We start from the raw sequence: 20,160 nt of genomic DNA, 5'->3' as shown, positions 1-20,160 counted from the left end.
TTTTTCTTCATATATAATTTGATTTTTTTTACAGCCAAGAATGCATTTTTAAATAACCAAATAATACTTGTAAGGCAGCCACAAAACATACTACGAGACGCCTCATTGAGGGTGTCTAGTCAGCCTTGACTTGTTGGATGACATCTGAAAAGAAAGCCAAAAAGCATTCTGCGTACTCTGCCGTACTCCTTTGATTCCTGGCAGCCATTGATTCCTTGTTTATTTTCCGTTCTTATTTTCAGACAGACCAAATTACAAGAAAAAAGGACATTTGCAGCTTGTTTTTTTTTTTTTTTTGCAAAGAGTACAAATGTGTCATGCTAGCTTATGATTAAAGCAGCATTAGTGTGCATTATACCTCCCAGGTTGCCATGCAGTATCTTTAGATGTTCCTATATCCTCTGCCATGCTAAAAGGTTTTAGTATAGTTTTTAAGAGCATTACAAGGATTTGTTAACCATTACATTCAGGAATTCAAGACTAAGACAACATGGCCACAGTCTGCAGTTTTTTTTTTTTTTTTTGAGCTGTACTCAGGCTGATTGTGTTTCGCAGCTTGACCTCTGATACGTACAACAAAGAGTCTTGGATCTATTTTTTAATCGTGCCGCACACAGGAAATAACCCTTTTCCTTTCGTCATATACATGAGTAGATATCTCCATGCGGTATTCCACTAGATACTTCTTCATTACACGTCCGACTGGAGCTGTCATTGTGTCAAATGATTGGACATGGTACTGCTCACGCTGATCAAAGCATATTCGGAGCCAATTTATTCAGCGATGTTGCACTAACATCACGACTCTGTTCTATTATTGTGGAAGTACATGATACAAATCTCCAGTCAGGATGAAGAACTGAGTAAATGAAAGAGACTAAGTTACTGATTGTATAGAATTAAAAATTATTTAAATGAATGAGCTCACTTTTAACAAATTAAAATGGCAAGTCTTCCTTTAGTGGACTTTGTTATTCAGAGCCACTTACTATGGACTTGTCATTGTTGCGATTATTGAAAATGTGTAACTTGTATACATGTTTATAAATATTTTGAATTTCCTTTATTTTTGCAGACTATCATTATTTATTTACAGATCCATTTTCAAATATCTTTTTTTTTTTGTAATTTTGTTAAGTAATTTTTTTATTTTTAGATAAATTTGTTTATTTATTATAGTTTTATCAATTTAAGAACTTCAACCTAAACTTTTTTTTATTTATTTTTTATTTAGTTTTTAGTTGCCAAGGCAGTGTTTATTTAGTGTTAATTAATTTTCATTAAATCTTTTTCAGGTTTTCATCTAATATTTATTTTTTATTTGAATACTTCAATAAACAAATGTATAGATGATTATTAGGCAAAACAATACTTTTACAAATACAATGTATTTAATTAAGTAATCATACTGTAATATATTCCTTTGTCATAGTCAACATTATTTTAGATTTTTGGATTGAGCTTGCAATTATTGGATTGGTTTCTTGCAAATAATGTTCATGCAAGTGATGACTTAAAGAGATAGTTCACCCAAAAATGAGGAAGAATAAATGATGACAACATTTTTATGGATCTGTTAACTAAGTTTCACTAAGTCATAGCATACCAGAAATATTTTTTTCTGATCTGTTTTTCACCATCTGTCAACCTTGCTCTCTTTTCTTCTTCTTTTTTTTTTTTTTTTTCTTTTTTTTAGTTTTTTTGTGCCAGTCTTCCTCCCCAGAGCACTCAGATATTTTGCTTCTTTGGCCAATGATGATGATGAGTTTCCTCTGATCACTTTTCTAACACACCTTCTCTTGCTTTCCTCGTCTATGCATGAGTGAATTCAGGAAGGGATGTTTTTTTTACTTTTATTCTCCTTGTTCTGATCCTCTCCCTCTTCTTCCACTCCAGGAAGTTCCTGTCATAGCAACACACTCCCCGCATTGGTTCGGACTCCTTCTCTAATGATGCAGTCCAGTCTGGACATGAAGCCTTTCATGACCTTCCCCGTGGAGAGCTCCTCTCCGGTCGGCCTGTTCCCTAATTTCAATACGGTAAGCAAGCGCCCTTTCATCTCCCTGCTCTTGGCCGTCTGCCCTTTTTAATGTTGGCCTCATTCCTGTCTGTGTTGACACTGATGGAATTAAAACCTCCTTTGAAGGTTCACAAAAAACATGGAGTGAGGAGGGATAATGTTTTATGTTATGTTTATATCGTCCTTCGCAAACTGCAGCATGTATGGTTGTTTGGTTGTCCAATAATTGCATGCTAGCGGCTATTTAGCAGACATGGGGACTTGGGACTTGTGACTTGGTGACTTGGACTCGAGTCGACTCGAGTCGCTATTTTTATGACTTGTGACTTGACTTGACAAAAAATAAAATACTTGAGACTTGACTCGGACTTGGAAGTTAAAGACTCGGGACTTGACTTGACTTGAGACAGGATGACTTGAATGACTTGAGTGTTAATCACATTATGTTTTCAGTTTGAATATAAAATATAAATTATTTTTAAAAAATAAAATTGATTACTCAGCTGGAGCGCAGGCTGAGAATCGCGTTGTCATGTCATGACATCATCAGTCATGCCCTCTCTACCTTACGCAGACCACGCCCACTTAGATCAGATATCACATCACATCAACATCTCAGCTTGAGGGATACTGAGGGTCATCGCTTTTGTCGTCAATAATTCGCGCCTAAAAACGCGTGGAAATCGCTAATGGCGCCGCTTTCTCTTTGTTTCCAAAGCGCTCGGGCAGTTGCGCCCCTGAGGCGTCGAGCGTGTCGCACCGCGTGCGCGTCGCGACCGCGTTGCTTCCATTATGAGCGCGCATACCGGTGGCGCATACATGGTGGGATAGGCCACATCGTGCTCGGCTTGCAGACAAGACTCTCGAATCTTATATTTTGCAAGTGCAATACCTTGTAATAGAGGTAATGACTTTAATGACTCTGAGAGAGAGAGATTGTGTGTGTGTGTGTGTGTGTGTGTGTGTGTGTGTGAGAGAGAGAGAGAGAGAGAGTGAGTGAGAGAGAAACACACTCGTGCTTCACCTGATGAAGGAAACCCAAACTGAGTCTGACTCCAATCACAACCCCAACATTCAGAAACTAATTGACAAAAATCTGAAGTATAATTATGATGAAAAATTTAAAAAATGAATTTGAGCTCCAAACCAAACTCCAGTGTTATTCGGCCCTAAACAGAACCACAAAACTGGCAAATTACTTATCACTCAAGCAATTAAAAGAAAGACAAATCCTTTCAAAATATCGACTCAGTGATCATGATTTGGAAATAGAGATTGGTAGACATAAAAGATCCTGGCTACCGAGAGAAGAGAGGCAAACACTGTGAGCTGAATCAAACAGAGGATGAGAAACACTTCCTTCTTGTCTGTCCCAAATACAGCACTACAAGAGAAAACATTCTTCCCACAGTTTGAAGCTTTGAATCCTTCATTCTTGTCTCTAAATGACTCGGAGAAACTACTCTAATAAGAGTGTGAAGTGACATTCAGCCAAGTATGGTGACCCATACTCGGAATTTGTGCTCTGCGTTTAACCCATCCAAAGTGTACACACACACACACTGTGAACACACACCCAGAGCAGTGGGCAGCCATTTATGCTGCGGCGCCCGGGGAGCAGTTGGGGGTTCGATGCCTTGCTCAAGGGCACCTAAGTCGTGGTATTGAAGGTGGAGAGAGAACTGTACATGCACTCCCCGCACCCACAATTCCTGCCGGCCCGGGACTCGAACTCACAACCTTTCGATTGGGAGTCCGACTCTCTAACCATTAGGCCACGACTACCCCCCAATATACTTGGAGAGAATGAGACGGCAGTCACACTAGCTGCTAAATATTTATACACCATACACACCATACGAAAGGGATCATTTATTGTATTCAACTGTTTTATTTTATATTCTTAATTCTATATAATTACTATTATTAATATTAGAAATATTATCTGCTGCTGCTATTTTTATTGTATTTTATTGTAATCATATTTTATTCTGTATCTAAATGCTATATTTGGCAATACTGTAACTCAAATGTCATGCCAATAAAGCAACTTGAACTTGAACTTGAGAGAGAGAGAGAGAGAGAGAGAGAGAGGGGAAATGTAAGAAAGTTTAATGTTGTATGTAAACTGTGTTTGAGGGGAAGTCGTGGCCTAATGGTTAGAGAGTTGGACTTTCAATCGAAGGGTTGTGAGTTCGAGTCTCGGGCCGGCAGGAATTGTGGGTGGGGGGAGTGCATGTACAGTTCTCTCTCCACCTTCAATACCATGACTTAGGTGCCCTTGAGCAAGGCATCGAACCCCCAACTGCTCCCCGGGCGCCGCAGCATAAATGGCTGCCCACTGCTCCGGGTGTGTGCGTGTTCACAGTGTGTGTGTGTGTGTGTGTCTTCACTGCTCTGTGTGTGTGCACTTCGGATGGGTTAAATGCAGAGCACGAATTCTGAGTGTGGGTCACCATACTTGGCTGAATGTCATGTCATGTCACGTCACGTCCTTTGTGTGTGTGTGTGTGTGTGTGTGTGTGTGTGAGAGGGGGGCGGGGTGTTCAGAGAGGAGTCTGTTGGATGTTTAGCTGTTATTTGTTTTATGGACTAAATGTTGAAAATGTAAAACATTTCTGTTGGCAGAAGTGAAAAATAAATAATTTTATGAAGTTACAATTTTGTTTGATTCCATGATGTATTTTACTGAACATGAGTATTTACTAGGGATGCACCGAAATGAAAATTCTTGGCCGAAACCGAAAAAGAGAAAACCAAGGCCGAAAACCGAAACCGAAACACCGAAAGAAATTATGCCAATTATTAGTACCATTGCATTTATTGCTATGACCGTGTACTAACTTTACTAAAATTAGGACATTGATATTGCATAAATTAATATTAAAGTTTCAAAGATAATTACAATTACATAAATTATTTTTAAAAAAAAACATAAAAATACATAATTACAAATTATGCAAATATTTATTAAGCACATTGCAACAATGCACAGTATTAAAATAAAATTCAAACTAAAAATTCATCCCACTCATGTGTATATTAAATAATAATCTACAGGCCTACAGAAAGGTTTTAAAATGAACTGTTCTCTCATAAAAACAAAGTGCATTTAGGTGAAGTGCATTTGAAATTGTTCTCTGTAGGACTAGAAAGTGCATTACTTCTCCAGTAGGCAAGACTGTTATCACTTCTGGGGATGGGGACTTCAGACAGATAACCATCTAGCTGTTGAGCTTGTCATATGCCTGACATTTGAGAAATATATGAGAGAGTGTATTTAAATAGGGCCTGGGCATAAATACAAATTTCTATCAAATTAAAGCAGAAAATCTAGCAGAAAAATGGCTACAATCTGATATTATGTATATGTGTGTGTGTGTGTGTGTGTGTGTGTGTATATATATATATATATATATATATATATATATATATATATATATATATATATATATATATATATATATATATATATATATATATATAAATAATGTCACATATATAGTAGCCTAAGAACAAAATAGCCAACGTATTATTATTATTTGAGGCACTTTCTTGCAGAATTTCCCTCAACATATCAGACAACGAGGGTGCATGCCCCTCATCTGGTGCAGACACGAGTCTTTTTTTCTGCGCTCTGATCTCAGTCTCCTGCGCTTGGAGCTTCTCCGCATCCAGCGCGGCCTGGATCATTTCTCGTGCGCGCTGCCTTATTTCCGCATCCAAGTAATGGTCTTTATAACGTGGATCAAGCGCATTCGCGATGAAGTACAGAGGATCCGAAAAGATCTCAGTGAGACGTGTGCTAACAGAGTCTACTTTTCTTTGTTTTCACTTCGTGGTCCGTCTTAATCTCTTTGTTAGGAGACGCTTTAGTGCTCCGAATAAAGGAATAAGAAGAGAGAGAATGTTCTCACTGGTGTGAAGTGAATGTCGCGGGGAGCTCGTGGTCTGCGCTATGCAGATGCACGTGCAGGTCGCGGTTTCTGTTTGCGCCATCATAACATTTCGGCCGTATTGTTTCGGTGATAAAAGTCTATCGGCCGAATACCAAAAATGCCATTTTCGGCCGAAAATTTTCGGTGGCCGAATTTTCGGTGCATCCCTAGTATTTACAATGCAAATCCAAATTATTTTAATTTACTGTTACTTATATCTTGTCTTTTAACTTTATTAAGATCAGATTCTGCAGGTAAAATTACAATAATAAGGTGACTTGACTTGGACTTGACTTGACTTACTACAGGACTTGACTTGACTTGACTTGACATAACTTGTGACTTGACTTGACTTGACTTGCCCAAGAAAAAAATACTTGGGACTTACTTGAGACTTGAAGGTTAAGACTTGAGACTTACTTGAGACTTGCACATGTGTGACTTGGTCCCATCTCTGCTATTTAGAATGGCATATATCATACTATACATACTAGGCTTGCACAAAAAATGAGCCATAGGGAAAAAACAATGCTGAATTCAAATAACAAAATGCAACTAGCCATATAATCCTGCATGGTTAGGGCGGCAAAATAACCTGGCTGTTTAAAAGGTAATTTGCAATTTTGTGGCTTGCAGAAACCTATAACCTTTAGGGGTGTAACGGTACGCAAAAATCACGGTTCGTTACGTACCTCGGGTTTAAAGTCACGGTTCGGTTCATTTTCAGTACAGTAAGGGAAAGAAATGCAAACATTAAACTGCAGGTTGTTTATTACTATAAACTTTTTTAACAATTTGATTACACTTTTTTTAAAATAATTTTTAATAAAATATATATAAAATAAAAAAAGAATAAGAAATAAAATACTGCTGCAAAGTTCTCCACTAAATAAAATACTCTCAGTCTCAAACCAATATCATATAATAAAATATAATGAAAAATATAAATAACCATGATTACAGTGCAGCATTACCAATCCCTCAGATTTCGTTATTGTGTTGGACCGATCAGAATTAAGAGCAAAGGTCTGTTTAAATGCCGACGGGAGCTGCGTTTGAATTACAATCATTTTTTTCCTAGTTGTAGTGATGTTCACTCGCGTGATGACTTTTGAAACCCTTAAGCCGTTGACACACTGGCATATTGCACCTGTCAAACATAGTCTATTTTGCCGTCAATACTGTTGACGGTGTCCTTTATCAGTAGGCTTTATATTTATGCTCAACATGAAGTATAGATATTGTTGTCGTGAACAGCAGCAGCAGCGCGCCAGCGCCGCGTCAGGCACGATTCTGGTGTGTAAAGACACAGAAAACCCGAAGCAGCCGTCACGCAACATTTTTTAATTTTGGGGTGGAGTAATATTGGCTGATTTCTGAAGCATTGTGTGAGATTGAAGACTGGAGTAATGATGCTGAAAATTCAGCTTTGCATTTCAGGAATAAATTATGTTTTCAAATATATTATATAAAAAATGTGTATATATATATATATATATATATATATATTCATTTGTAATAATAATTAACAGTATTCCTTTTTTTACTGTGTTTTTGATCAAATTAACACAGCCTTGGTGAGATTTCTTTAAAAAACTTAGAAAAAAAAAAATGTTACAGTCCCAAAACATTTGAACAGTTGTGTACGTTTCACTTGCAGCTGGGATAAACTGGGATGGTTTTTGCCAGACACAAGGTGTTTTTGAAGTGAATTACTGGCTGCCAAGAGCATAAAACCAAATGTTAGAAATGTTTTATATTGTTGGGCCTATGCAGTTTGTGTCAACATTAATACATTTCAGTGTAAATTCAACATGCATTGGATTCTTATTCACTTACTTCACTTCTGGATCAGCTGAAACTTTGTTTGAACATCCTTAAACTCTTTGAGTTCCTAGAAGACAATAGGCAAGACATTAAAAAGGCATTGCTGATAAGTTGGTAATTTTTGCCCAACATTTTTGCTCAACTGTTCAACATGAGATACTGTTTCAGTTTTTATTTCCAGCCTTATGTTCTTGTAGCCTTGATATTAAAACAGAAGCAATATTCTATTTTCAGTTTACTATATCACAGTTAATTAGAGTATGATTTTTTTCAAGATATGCAGCCCTAGTATGCAGTATGTTCCATTCTGAACATCGCCAATGTGTGTTTGAGAAAAAGTCTACTACAGCCATGTCGACCCCTCACGCATTGATTCCAGCCCCTGATCCAAACCCCAAAATGAGAGGGAGCAAAATCGATTTGTGCATTTATCTCCCCAAATCCAGACTGCTGTAGTGATGGCAATGAAGGGAGACAGAGACCAAGAGGCTGATGGGATCTGAACTAGAAAGAAAGTCAGTCTGAATTTGGGGCTTGTTTAACTGCTGTGTTTTTATTGTGTGGCTCAAAACCTTTCTCCTTCTTTCTTTTCACTTTCTTGTCTCTCTTCTCACTCAAAGTGATTGTGCTCTTTAAAGTGGTTAGTAAAGGCCAAGCTTGGGGTCAGCGTGACACAAGGATGGTGTGGCATTCAGAACATTATTTTTTAAGCCTTGTTTAAACATAAAAGTTTACAAATTTGAAGTAGGGTTTATAGATTTAAATATGTTAGAAATACATTACAAATTGTATGCATTAACTTGTGTAAAGGGATTTAACAGATATAACAGAAATTAATATATATTATCCATCCATTCACACATACAAATTAAATTCAATCAATTCTGCTTCCTGTTCCTCAAATTCCAGTTAATCTTCCTGTGTGGTTTTGCTAATTCAGTTCTAATTTCAGCTTATGAGTTTAAATGAAGTAAATCCTTGAATTCTCACTGATCTGTCTTCAGTTGACCGCACTTTATGGCCCAGCACCCAAAGGATTGAACTACAAATAAACAAATAAGCTCTGCAGAAGCTGTCATAATTACTGCTTGACTGTTGGTGCAAATCTAGAGGTTCTCCGGGCTGCAATCACACCACCGCAGAATTAGCATAATTATAACCGTCTCCCTACAAGGCCATCAAATGAATTATTTTCTCCTAATGAAACTAATCATAGTATTCTCTGTTGAGCTTCCGAGGACTGGCATAGGCTAATTTTAGTTAGTGATGCACAAGATCTTTTCGAGGTTTTGCTTGATTAGTGCTGTTGTTTGTTTGTCCCTTATACTGAACTTACCTCTTGTACCTCTCTTGTCATGGTGACTCCCCTCCAATCAGCATCTGAGGTGCTCAGTTGGATCATTTCTACTATGCAGTACATATCCACACATTTATCTTATGTCTTAATATTAAATTAAATATAAATTTATGCATTTAGCAGACGCTTTTATCCACAAAGCTATTATCTTACATTGCATTCAGGCTAACAATTTTTCCTACCATGTGTTCCCTGGGATTCGAACCCCCAACCTTGCGCTTGCTATTGCAATGCTCTACCACTTGAAAAAAACATTACATTCATTTTTAAGATTGAAATAATATATGTATTTTTTTTCATCAAAATATCACTTGGTGAACATAAAGCTAAATAAGAGGTAAACATTTGAAATCAGTTTTGTTTAATTATTTTTGAAACTGAATTGAAATAATTATAGCTTATTGATTATATTTGTATTTGTAATGAAATGGTGCAGGCTGATGGGTCGTTAACGTAAACTGATGATATTCACAGCCTTAAACTACTTGGCACAAGCTGATTGGTTCATGTTGCATGTACTCGTAGCCAATGAGCTTACTGCTTTTCATTGATATGGCTTGTTAGCATTCACTAGAGCTTTTCGCAACGTGCCTTGAGTTGCACTGAAACCCTCCACCTTCCCCAGCTCCACTTGTTTAGATCTGCAATGGGTTATTATATATGTAGTATGTAGTAAAACTATGGTAATTTTTTAAGGGATTGTTTTAACTCATAACCAAATTATAGGGTTTTGTCCTCATAGTTTCATTTCACATCCTGTTAGTCTTTTGTAATATCCCTTGACATAACAAAAGCCATTTAATAATGTAATGACATCATCTTTTAGGTAGTGACATCATTTTGGAAGTAAATCAGCTCAAGCTTCAGTGAGTTTTTGAAATTGTGATGCATATTGTGATATGTATGTGGTATTATTGGTTTTGTTTTATCCTTTTTGATTAAATGACAGAAACTGGTATGATAAAATTTTGAAATGTAAAAAATATTAAAATGAACTTCAAGTTGAATCTCTGTTTTATCCCAACATTAGCTCTTTATTTATGCCCTGTTAGGAATCATGATAATTTTCTTCCGTTAAGTAAACAGTCACATTTAAATTTATAGCAGGGTATATTTCTGAAAGTTTGGTGTGTGTGTGTGTGTGTGTGTGTGTGTGTGTGTGTGTGTGTGTGTGTGTGTGTGTGTGTGTGTGTGTGTATATACGTGTGTGTGTGTGTATATATATATGTGTGTGGAACATCATGAGCAGTTGTCCTTATGTATAATTACTGCTTCCTTCACTCCACATGCACAGAAGCCTACAAGTCCTCCCAAGCTGCTATTAACTTACTGAACATGCTATCTCAAAAAACACATTCTGCCTCTTGCAGATAATAACAATATGATGTAAACTAGGGATGGGAATCATGAAGAACTTAATCATTTTGTTTCCAAGTCCACTTAACGGTTCCACTGAAGATTTAGATTAAATATTTTTCAATTTACTATATTATATTCATATACACTACTGTTCAAAACTTTGCAGCACTATTGTTTTTATTTATTATTATTTTTATTAAAAAATTAATGCTTTTATTCAGCAGGGATGCATCAAATTAATAAAAAGTGTCAAAAATATTTGTTTAAATATTTAATATTGATATAACTATTTAAGTTTGTTTTTAAATGTATAATTGCCAATAAATCATTTTTTTTTACTTTCTATTTTATACACACACACACACACACACACACACACAAACAGCAAATTCAGCTTTGCATTACAGAAATAAATTATATCATTATAAAATGCACTGAAATAGAAATGGTATTTTATTTGTACTATTTCTTTTTATCAGATATCTTTCAAAAAAAAATTACATAAACAATATTATATAATATTTATAAACAAACATAAATATATTGTTAACATATTTGAAGTATCACTCATTATTGTTTTTGGTTAGGTTCCTGTTCAAGTCGTATAGTAATAACCAAAAGGTTTCTGCGTCTGTGACTAACTTGTAAGTTGTTTGCTAGATTTTCTTCTTTTTTTTAACAGAAGTGCCACATAAATTTATTCATATGCAAATTGAACTACACGTTGTTGTATGCAGGATATACTTATTGTCATAAAATCATTGGGTTTGGCTATTAAACCAGTTCTTAACTGAAAGAACAGAAAGAATTGATTCTCAGTTCCCGACTGTAGGTAATGAGCGCAAATCATAACAACAGTAAGTGGAATTGGACTAATTTGTTTCATGATTTGTGAAATATATTGAATGAATCACTGCGGTGGAGCCAGTTGTGGCAGCATTGGATAAAGAGCAGTTAGTCATCAGTGTGATTGTGTTTATGTGCTTGAGAGCACTGCGTCCGGTCAGGGATCCCAGTGTGATTACAGCGGGTGTGTAGTCACAGCTTTTTCTCTATGACTGAAATCAATGCTGCCAGAGTCACAACAGACCGAGGCTGGTTTGTGCTCAGCCAGGTGTTCTCAGCCATGAAGAGAAGCACCACTTTATCCATCTGCTGTGCTTTCTGTGCTTCAGAGACCATCTCTGGCCTTGGCAAAGTCACAGATATCAGCTCACTCCAAGATATTCTTTCTTTTACATTGCTACAGATATCATTGAGGGAGCTTGTAAAAAGGTTCAGAGACAGCAAGAGAAAGAATGAAGGAAGAGAAAGAAAGAAAAAAAAAAGATTGTTGTATTGTCTGAGTTGTCAGTGAGAGATACCACAGTGGACATTACCATGAACTCTTTCAGTTCGGCTAATGTTTGAACCGATTGAAGAGAATTGCATAAGTTTGCATGTATATCAATCAATCAATCTGCTTTTTCAGTTGTTTGCTTCCTTGGAATTGCAGGTGATCTGTATGAGTGCACTCTTTCTAGGTGATACCACTTCTCAAATTTCATGTTTGTTTACTTGTTAGATTTTTAATTATGTCAGAATGGAGGTGAATGACTAGGGAAAAGTCATTTAAATTAATTTGACAGTGACTGAATTCTCTTCACTTCCACTGAAGCTAATGTGATTAACAATGCCTGATTGACAGGCAGATCTCATGAGATAGAGCTCTGCCCACAGGGTGTGATGTCATCATCTATGTTTTTATGGGAGGTAAACTGTTATTGATGGAGACAGTGATGTTGTTCTCATTCTCATGGCCTTAAAATAGACAACCTCTCCTGGCTCAGAATAAAAGCACATTTCTGATATAGGCTGTAATTTGCTCTTGGTTTAGTACCGGATATAATTTCAGTTAAAGTTTTTTTTTTTTTTTTTTTTTAGCCAGATGAAGAATAACAGAGACATAAATGTGAGAAAATGTGAGAAAATAATACACAAGATGTGACGAATCTTGACAGATCAAACATTTTATAGTAATTATGGATTAAAAAAAAATCATTTATTTACCACCATTTTTGATAGTAGATTTGTCTTAAATCATAAACACAGAATTTCTGAAAAAAACAACACACATTTTATATGGCATTATTATTATACTATTTTAATAAATGATTAAATAAAAACACATTTCGTAGGGCATTATTATTGTTAAAAGTGTAATAAATTATTAACTTTTTTTAAGTGTTATGAATTCAAATGATTGAAAATTAACCCGGAATCCAGAAAAATTTAACTGAAAATACAGAATTTGGGAGGGAATGAATGATTAAAAGTGCATTTCATATGGCCTACATTCAATGTACTATCTGCAGTTCTGATGGTTTAATATTTATTTACATTTATTAATTTATGGTTTTGATTGTCATTTTTGATTTCATAGTATTTTGATGTTTTGCATTTAAAAACTGATTGTCCATTTAATTTAAAGTCATATTGTTGACATTTCAGATTTGTAATCTCAGAGCAATGTCAGTACAAACTAATTAATATTCATGAGCTATTTTTTTGCCATATAAGAACACTTCAACCCCTTCTGTAGAATTTGTTTCAGCACTGCAGATTGAGCTGCGTCCCATACACCAGATTTTTAATACACATCAGGACGCACCAGCCACATGCTGAAGAAGAGCACAACAACAGTCGCACCAGCTGTATCTTCTCTCCTGACCTCTCCATCTCCCGCAGTCATTATATCTTTAGCCTCTAACTTCCCTGCACTGGTAGCTGTTGTGTTTTGATGTGGTGGGAGAGTGAGATTTTAATTAGAGATTACAGCTGTTCACCACCAGGCACAACAGTTAGCGTGTCAGAGAACTGACAGACTGCAACTATGGACTTTGGTTTCTTTAAAACCAGGACTTTTGGGGGGTGGTTGGGGGCATTTTTTGTGCTTTGGTTTGTAGAGTGTACAGTGGAGCGGTGAGGAACTGCATTAGTGACCCGCGGAGGTCATGAATGGATGGCTGCTAGTCCATTCTACTGTCCCCATAATCAAATAGAGAGAATGGCACTCTTATCCAAGGATAAAATGGCATCAGCAAAATGCAACAAAGTCTGCTTGAAAAGGTGGCATAGGTGGTCCGGTTTATGCAAAATCATAATTAGTCCAATTGATGACATAATGTACGTCTTTGTAACTAGCATGATAGCATGTTCCAAAAAATATGTGTATGTTTGTATGTGCACACACGCACAGTCATTCACACACACACACACACACATATATAAGAAGTCTTTCATGCTCAGAAAAGCTGCATTGATTTAATCTAAAAAAAATAGTCAAAACTGCAATAATGGAATATTATATTTATTTATTTGTTTTATTTATTTATTTATTTATTTATTTAACGATTTTAAATCTTTTTTTTTTTCCATTTAATATATTTCAATAATTGACTCCCTTGATGGCAAAGCTGAATACATCAGTAACTCTCATGCTATTTAAAATGTATTTATAAATTCATTTATATTATTAATTTATTCATTCCGTTCATTTAAAATTGAATCCATCTATATAGTCCAGGGATCCAGCAGTTTTCCGAAGTTTGAAACACTGAATGAGTGATTACATGAGACATTTCAATAAGATACGCTTGTACATTTTGATGTCCATTCATGTTGATATCATACTATAGTAGTACAGAAAGATATGATTGGTTCACACGCCGCTTGAACTGAGGTGCTAAAGCGATCACTCATGCCACATTTAAGAGGGCCAAAATGATATGTATTGTTTGAATTTCGTTAGGAATTTGGCAGAATTTTAAGGGTATTAATTTGTTTATTAAAATGAAACAAAACACAAGGCGTATTGCCATTATTGGACTGCAAGTGTGCTTCAAATAATATGAAACTTACACATTAACAGACCACATATGAGTTATAGACTAAAGATCTTGATAACAAGATCTAATTATGGAACTAATTATTAACGATATTGCTAATGTCCACAAAGTTGACAGCTTTGCCTGTTGTGCTCGAAATAGACAATGCTTTTCTGCACTTTTACCTGGCACGTCTCCGCTCTCTCATGCCGCCACAGCTGAAGCTGCTTTTAGCATGTGTGCCGTCAGTGCTGTTGTTCAGCAGAGATGAGGGCTGATTTTACATTAAAACTTTGTCAACATAACAAAAGATGCGATCGCAAAACAATCAGAAAAATAGTCATTACATGCACATTTTTTAATCATAACATGTACATTTCTATAGTCGCCAATGGCGACCTCAGCATAAACTTCACTTGCAAATTAATATTTTTAGTCACACATGCGATCGTTATAGTTGCAGTCTGGAAAAATAAATAAATATTTACTCTGTTTACTATATGTATATTACTATTTATTTCTTGTACTTAGATTTTCTTTCTGAAATTCACTCAAAATTCACAAAAGAAATGAAGAAACTGGCTACTATCCATTGACAAAGCTATCAGTGCTAGAAACCAACAGCGCAGGGACTTTCAATGATCCTGTGATATAATTGCTGTCTCTGTGAACAGGGCTTGAGACGTTATTAAACTAAACATCTAACTGGTTAACAAGGAATTCGTGCAAAACATCTATTTTAATTAAATAAAGTCAAGGCCTTTGTTGTAATCCATCCAGCTTGAAGGGTTACTGTCGTCAATACTTAATGGACCGAGTTCATACGAACTCTTATCAGGAGTGAACAGAATTCGCTGTGGAGAGTTGACTCCTGTTTATCTAAGCTCATCAGTTATTCAGAACTAATCAGCCTGAGATGCGAGGATCAGCAGGCAGGCAGGGTGACAGCGTGGTGCGTGTTTGAGAGATGGAGAGAGAGAGAGAGAGAGGTGTTGCTGTGAGATCAGACCTCCACTGCATCGCTTTTGGAGCGCATGCCACACCACGTCTCTATCCATCTCTGTCTCCGCTCGTCTGTCTTTCACTTGTGATTCAATACAAAAGTGCGCTATGGACACTCTCCGTTTGCTCCAGGTAAAATATGCCAGAATTGTGACTCAAGTTAAATATGACTGTCTATTAAGTGAGCTGTTAATTGCTTTCCTGCTTGGAGAAACGGCTGTAGTGAGTGTGTGAAATGGTTAAATGACTTGGAGGCAAACTCAGAAGTCAGCTCTCTCAAGCCAGGGTTTCATGCATGGCTTCGAGAAGTAGTGAAACACTGTGTGTAATCCTGTTGAATGCTGCACAGCACATAGTTTAGAGCTTGTTAAATTTTGTCCGTTTATTTTCTTGTCTCATTAAATTCTCAGATCCATGAGCATAGATTTGGGGTACCATATGAATGGAAACATGTCCCTACCACAGTTAGAAACTACTGAATATAGTCTTTATCATTATTGCTGCTTTAATTGTATGTAATTTAAGCATTGAATGTTTCTGGTATATTTTTATTGGTTAAATTATTTTATCTATAAATATAAATGAACAGGGACACTACTTACTGTTACACTGAAAATCCAGCTGTGAAGCCTCATTCTCGATTTTATTTACAAAATTGTTCAAAAATTTGGGGTCAGTACACAGCAATAAATTCATTTATAATGTTACAAAATATTCCCATATAAAATAAATGCTGTTTTTTTTAACTTTCTTTTCATCATAGAATCTTGAAAAAAAAAAAGTATCATGATTTCCACAAAAATATGCAGCACAACTGTTTTCAACTTTGTTATTAATAAATGATTCTTGAGTAGCAAATCAGCCTGAAAGACTGGAGTAATGGCTTCTAAAACTCAGGTTGCCATCACATGAATAAATTACATTTGAATATATATATATATATATATATATATATATATATATATATATATATATATATATGTGTGTGTGTGTGTGTGTGTGTGTGTGTGTGTGTGTGTAATTTCTTTGAAAAATGTTTAAAAATCTTGCTGACAGCTTTGCTTATGACATGTAAGGGACATTACATGTTTCCACTTTTTTTATTTCAATATTATCAAGTGAGATTTTAGAACTTTGCTGGTTGGAAAATTCTACACAGATATGAGGGGGGTGTTCTGTCACTTTAAGCCTTGTTTTTGATTGACACATTCACTCCGGCACAAACCAGATGTTTACTTTTACATGTCATAAAATTGATTTTAAATTTATAAAAATGAGCTATTCCTGGATTGCAGTAGTGAAGTCTATTTGTTGTATCATTTTACTGTCACATTACAAACATTCAGGATTTCATTGGAGAAAATGAGGGCATATTTGTAAAGGTTTATAAAAGGCTTCTCTTTGCTTGAATTTCATTTTATTTGGTTGAATGAAGGATAACTAGCTGGCAGAACTTCAGAAGCTGCAAGTGATCAAGTCCACAGAGGTGCTTGGATGCTCTCCTGTGCTGATGTGGCAGAGATCACATTTGCTTTCCTTTTTTCATCCTCCTTGGTTCGGTAATCAGAGTATCTATTTCTATTAGGTAGAGCCCAGGAGATCAACAAGGCTGCCATTGATTCTCACCATTACACAGCTGTTTTGCCTGCAGCTTGTGATCCTTATTGCTCTCATTTCCACCTAGTGTTCAGGGTCGTGGATACTGACTTATGCAGAGGACTCTCAGTATGTGTCTGATACACATCTCACTAACTCTCTTTTCTAATGCCGATTTCATAGTTTGTTCATTTTCTTGGTCTCTTTACAAATGATACTTTTTGGTGCATTCATCAATGTGACTGCATTGTGAGTGCCAGCAACAGCTGTGTACCACCACAATAGGTAATGAGTCGGGACAAGAAGATGACAGCTTTACTGTTTTATTCATGTTTTTGTCACTTTGAATTTACCACCAAACCTTTATGTGCACAGAACACAGGCGCTTGCATCCTGCTGATGTATTGCAATAGAAGCAGCTGTTGAGCAGAGATGGAAACTCAAATCTAGTTTCATTAAATCATTAAATAAATTAGTATAATCATTGTTACTCAACTCTGAATAATAGTCAGTTGACTTGGACTCCAAATCCGAATCGTAAGGTTTGCAAGGAGGAATATTTTCTCCAAATTTTATGATACAAGTCAATCACACATTTCCTGTGTTTGTTTGTTTGGATGGTTGGTTTATGCTGTCATTTGATCCTGTATTCCTCAGTAATCTTGCACTAGTAAAACAGGAAAAAAGGGACAAAAGCTGTTGCTGCAGTGGTACCTTTTCAAAAAAGTGTACCTCTGTACCTTATTTAGCCCTAAATGGTGCATAGGGGTACAGTTATATAAAATATGAAACTAATTGTGCTGAAACAGGCGTTTTAGAAATAACCTGAAGCATATAAAAAAATATTTTTAGCATACCAGGACTAAAGAAAAGTAAAAAACAGTAAAGAAACTAAACTCCACTGGTTTAAAAATAAAGGAATAACACAAATCCAGAATTGAAATCAGTTAAACTCAATTAAAAAATAAATCCGTAATCAAACAGCCCTTCATTTTCTACATTCAATTTAAAGTTTGGTGGCAGGAAGATTTTTGAAAGAAACTCAACAAGTCTCAACTAATGTATTTTAAAATGTGATTTTCAGCAACCATTACTCCAGTCTTCAATGTCACATGATCCTACACAAATTGATACTGTGATACTTGTTTTATGGGATTCTTTGATGAATAGAATGTTAAAAGTACAGCATTTTCACATTCACTTCAGAAAACCCCTTTCGCATCAGCCAAATGATTCAAACTCTGACAATGAACAGATTCTGGTCCACGCCAGCATCTTAAGCTTCTGGTGAGATTCCTCAAGTGTTCCTCTGCTCTTTGTCTTCCAGATGGACCCTGTCCAGAAAGCAGTAATCAACCACACATTTGGAGTATCCATTCCTCCTAAGAAAAAGCAAGTTATTACTTGCAACATCTGTCAGCTCCGCTTTAATTCAGATGTGAGTATAAAAAAAAAAAAACTTTTCTCTGCTTATTCGTGTGTGTTTATATGAAGATGTGTAAATGTCTGTCTTTGGTTTGTGCATGTGCCGCATCTCCTTCCAGTGTACCCATTTCTCTTAAATATGGAAAGATAAGTGATATTAGCCCATTCCAGTTCTGCCTATGTAAAATTGGCTGCTATTGCTTTGCATGCTGATGGCTGATTAAAATTAGCCCCAGTAAAGCCGTTTAGGGTGCAAGTGGCAACGCTCTTCATTAATCATACAAAACAAGGTAAGTGCACTAATGTATGGTAATTTTAGCAGACGTGATGCTGCCAGTTCCCTCAGCAAGCTTTTAATGAACACTTCTCAGCCATTTTTAATGCATGCCAGATCATTTGAATCGTTTCATTAAATCAGTTGCTATGTTTGCTGGTTTGATCTCAATTCAGCACAGATACCCAAGTATGCCTTCAAAATAATTTTTTGTTATTGTTAGTTGAATATGCAATGTGTTTACATAGAATGGGGAATCGAGAATCATTTCTTATTAGGAACCGTTTCATTTTATATAAAACTAAAAAAATATAATGGTATGGTTTCAGAATAATTTAACAATGTTTGGTTTTATTAACTGTGCTTGATTCTGTGTCATGAATCATGGCCAAAAAAAGAAAAAAAGAAAAAACCTTGGCAAAATAAATGTTTAACTGGGTTGGGTGCCATTTGAAACTGAATTGAGAATGTGTTTTCAATTCTGAGTCAGTTCTGACATAGAATCCAATTCAAAATTTAATGAAAGGAACTGAATTTATCATTTCAAATTCAAAGGAATTTATAAAACTTTGCAAAGCCTTGTTTGAAAGCTTTTAAAACTATTTTAAAAGCCTTGGGGTTTAAAGATTTGTTGAATTACAATTCATGTTATTCTAGTTCAACTTCGCGTGGGTTGTGATATTTTCAAAACCCTGGTTGTGAGCTAGCAGTTTAAATTGAATAAGAAAGCAAAAGGCTGTGAGGGGAAAAAAAGTCAATAAATTGGCAACACATCTTTATTTTTCCTTGCCATTTCTGATAATACCCTGCAGCAACATTGCAGTCAGTTTCGTGAATTAATCATTCTATGAAGTCTAAAACCAATTTAAGGGTTAAGTCCCCCAAAAATCTAAATAATTTAATTTGCTTATCTGCATGTAGACAAAAGATGGAACACAAATTTTGTAATAAGTTTCTTATGGTCACTACTTTCCTTACTTTTTGTAATCTGTAATAGATTTTCATGCTTAATGTCCCAAATAAAATTTGGCATTGCTTACTCACTGGTAGAGCAGTAAAATCTCTGTATCGTTGTGTATATTATTGCACGCACAGTTGTGTGGTTCTGCACAGAGTTCACTGGCAGAGGTTTGTGTTGTTCTCAATGGGAGAGGGGTAATTACTTACTGTACTGCCATGTTGTTCCATTCTGTATTGGCATTGATTAAGCCATTTAATTTAAGATGAATGGTACAGGGTGGCAATAAGCCCTGGCTGACAGAGGGCTCCCACTGCGAGCGGCAATTGAGAAAAGGTTTCTCTCAGAGTGGAAAACAGTCACAGGAGCACCATTTTGCATCTGTTTTTTTCTCCTCCAGGTAATCTTTATCATGACAAACAGACAGGAATGTAAGCACAGGAGCCCAGGGAACCCCTTTGGACTTCTGAGCAAAGGCAGACATGGTCCTGTTGTCTCAGTGGGGTGGCTGCTGGGTGTCCCAGCCAGCCTGTTCTTC

General features: G+C 36.0%; 1 protein-coding gene across 2 annotated transcripts in view; it reads left to right on the top strand.

The window, feature by feature from the left end:
* The window catches only part of LOC132153152 (zinc finger protein 385B-like), a 129,004-nt gene that overhangs the window by 91,661 nt on the left and 17,183 nt on the right, over window positions 1-20,160 (top strand). For both annotated transcript variants that reach the window (XM_059562456.1, XM_059562455.1), the window contains exons 3-4: window positions 1,897-2,039; window positions 18,293-18,403. In XM_059562456.1, coding sequence (XP_059418439.1) covers window positions 1,897-2,039; window positions 18,293-18,403 — 254 coding nt within the window. The remainder of the gene's footprint in view (window positions 1-1,896; window positions 2,040-18,292; window positions 18,404-20,160) is intronic.

This window comes from Carassius carassius, chromosome 11 (assembly GCF_963082965.1).
Source record: "Carassius carassius chromosome 11, fCarCar2.1, whole genome shotgun sequence".
NCBI lineage: Eukaryota > Metazoa > Chordata > Actinopteri > Cypriniformes > Cyprinidae > Carassius > Carassius carassius.
Note: the sequence above shows the minus strand (reverse complement) of the source record. Positions and strands in the feature narration are given on the sequence as shown.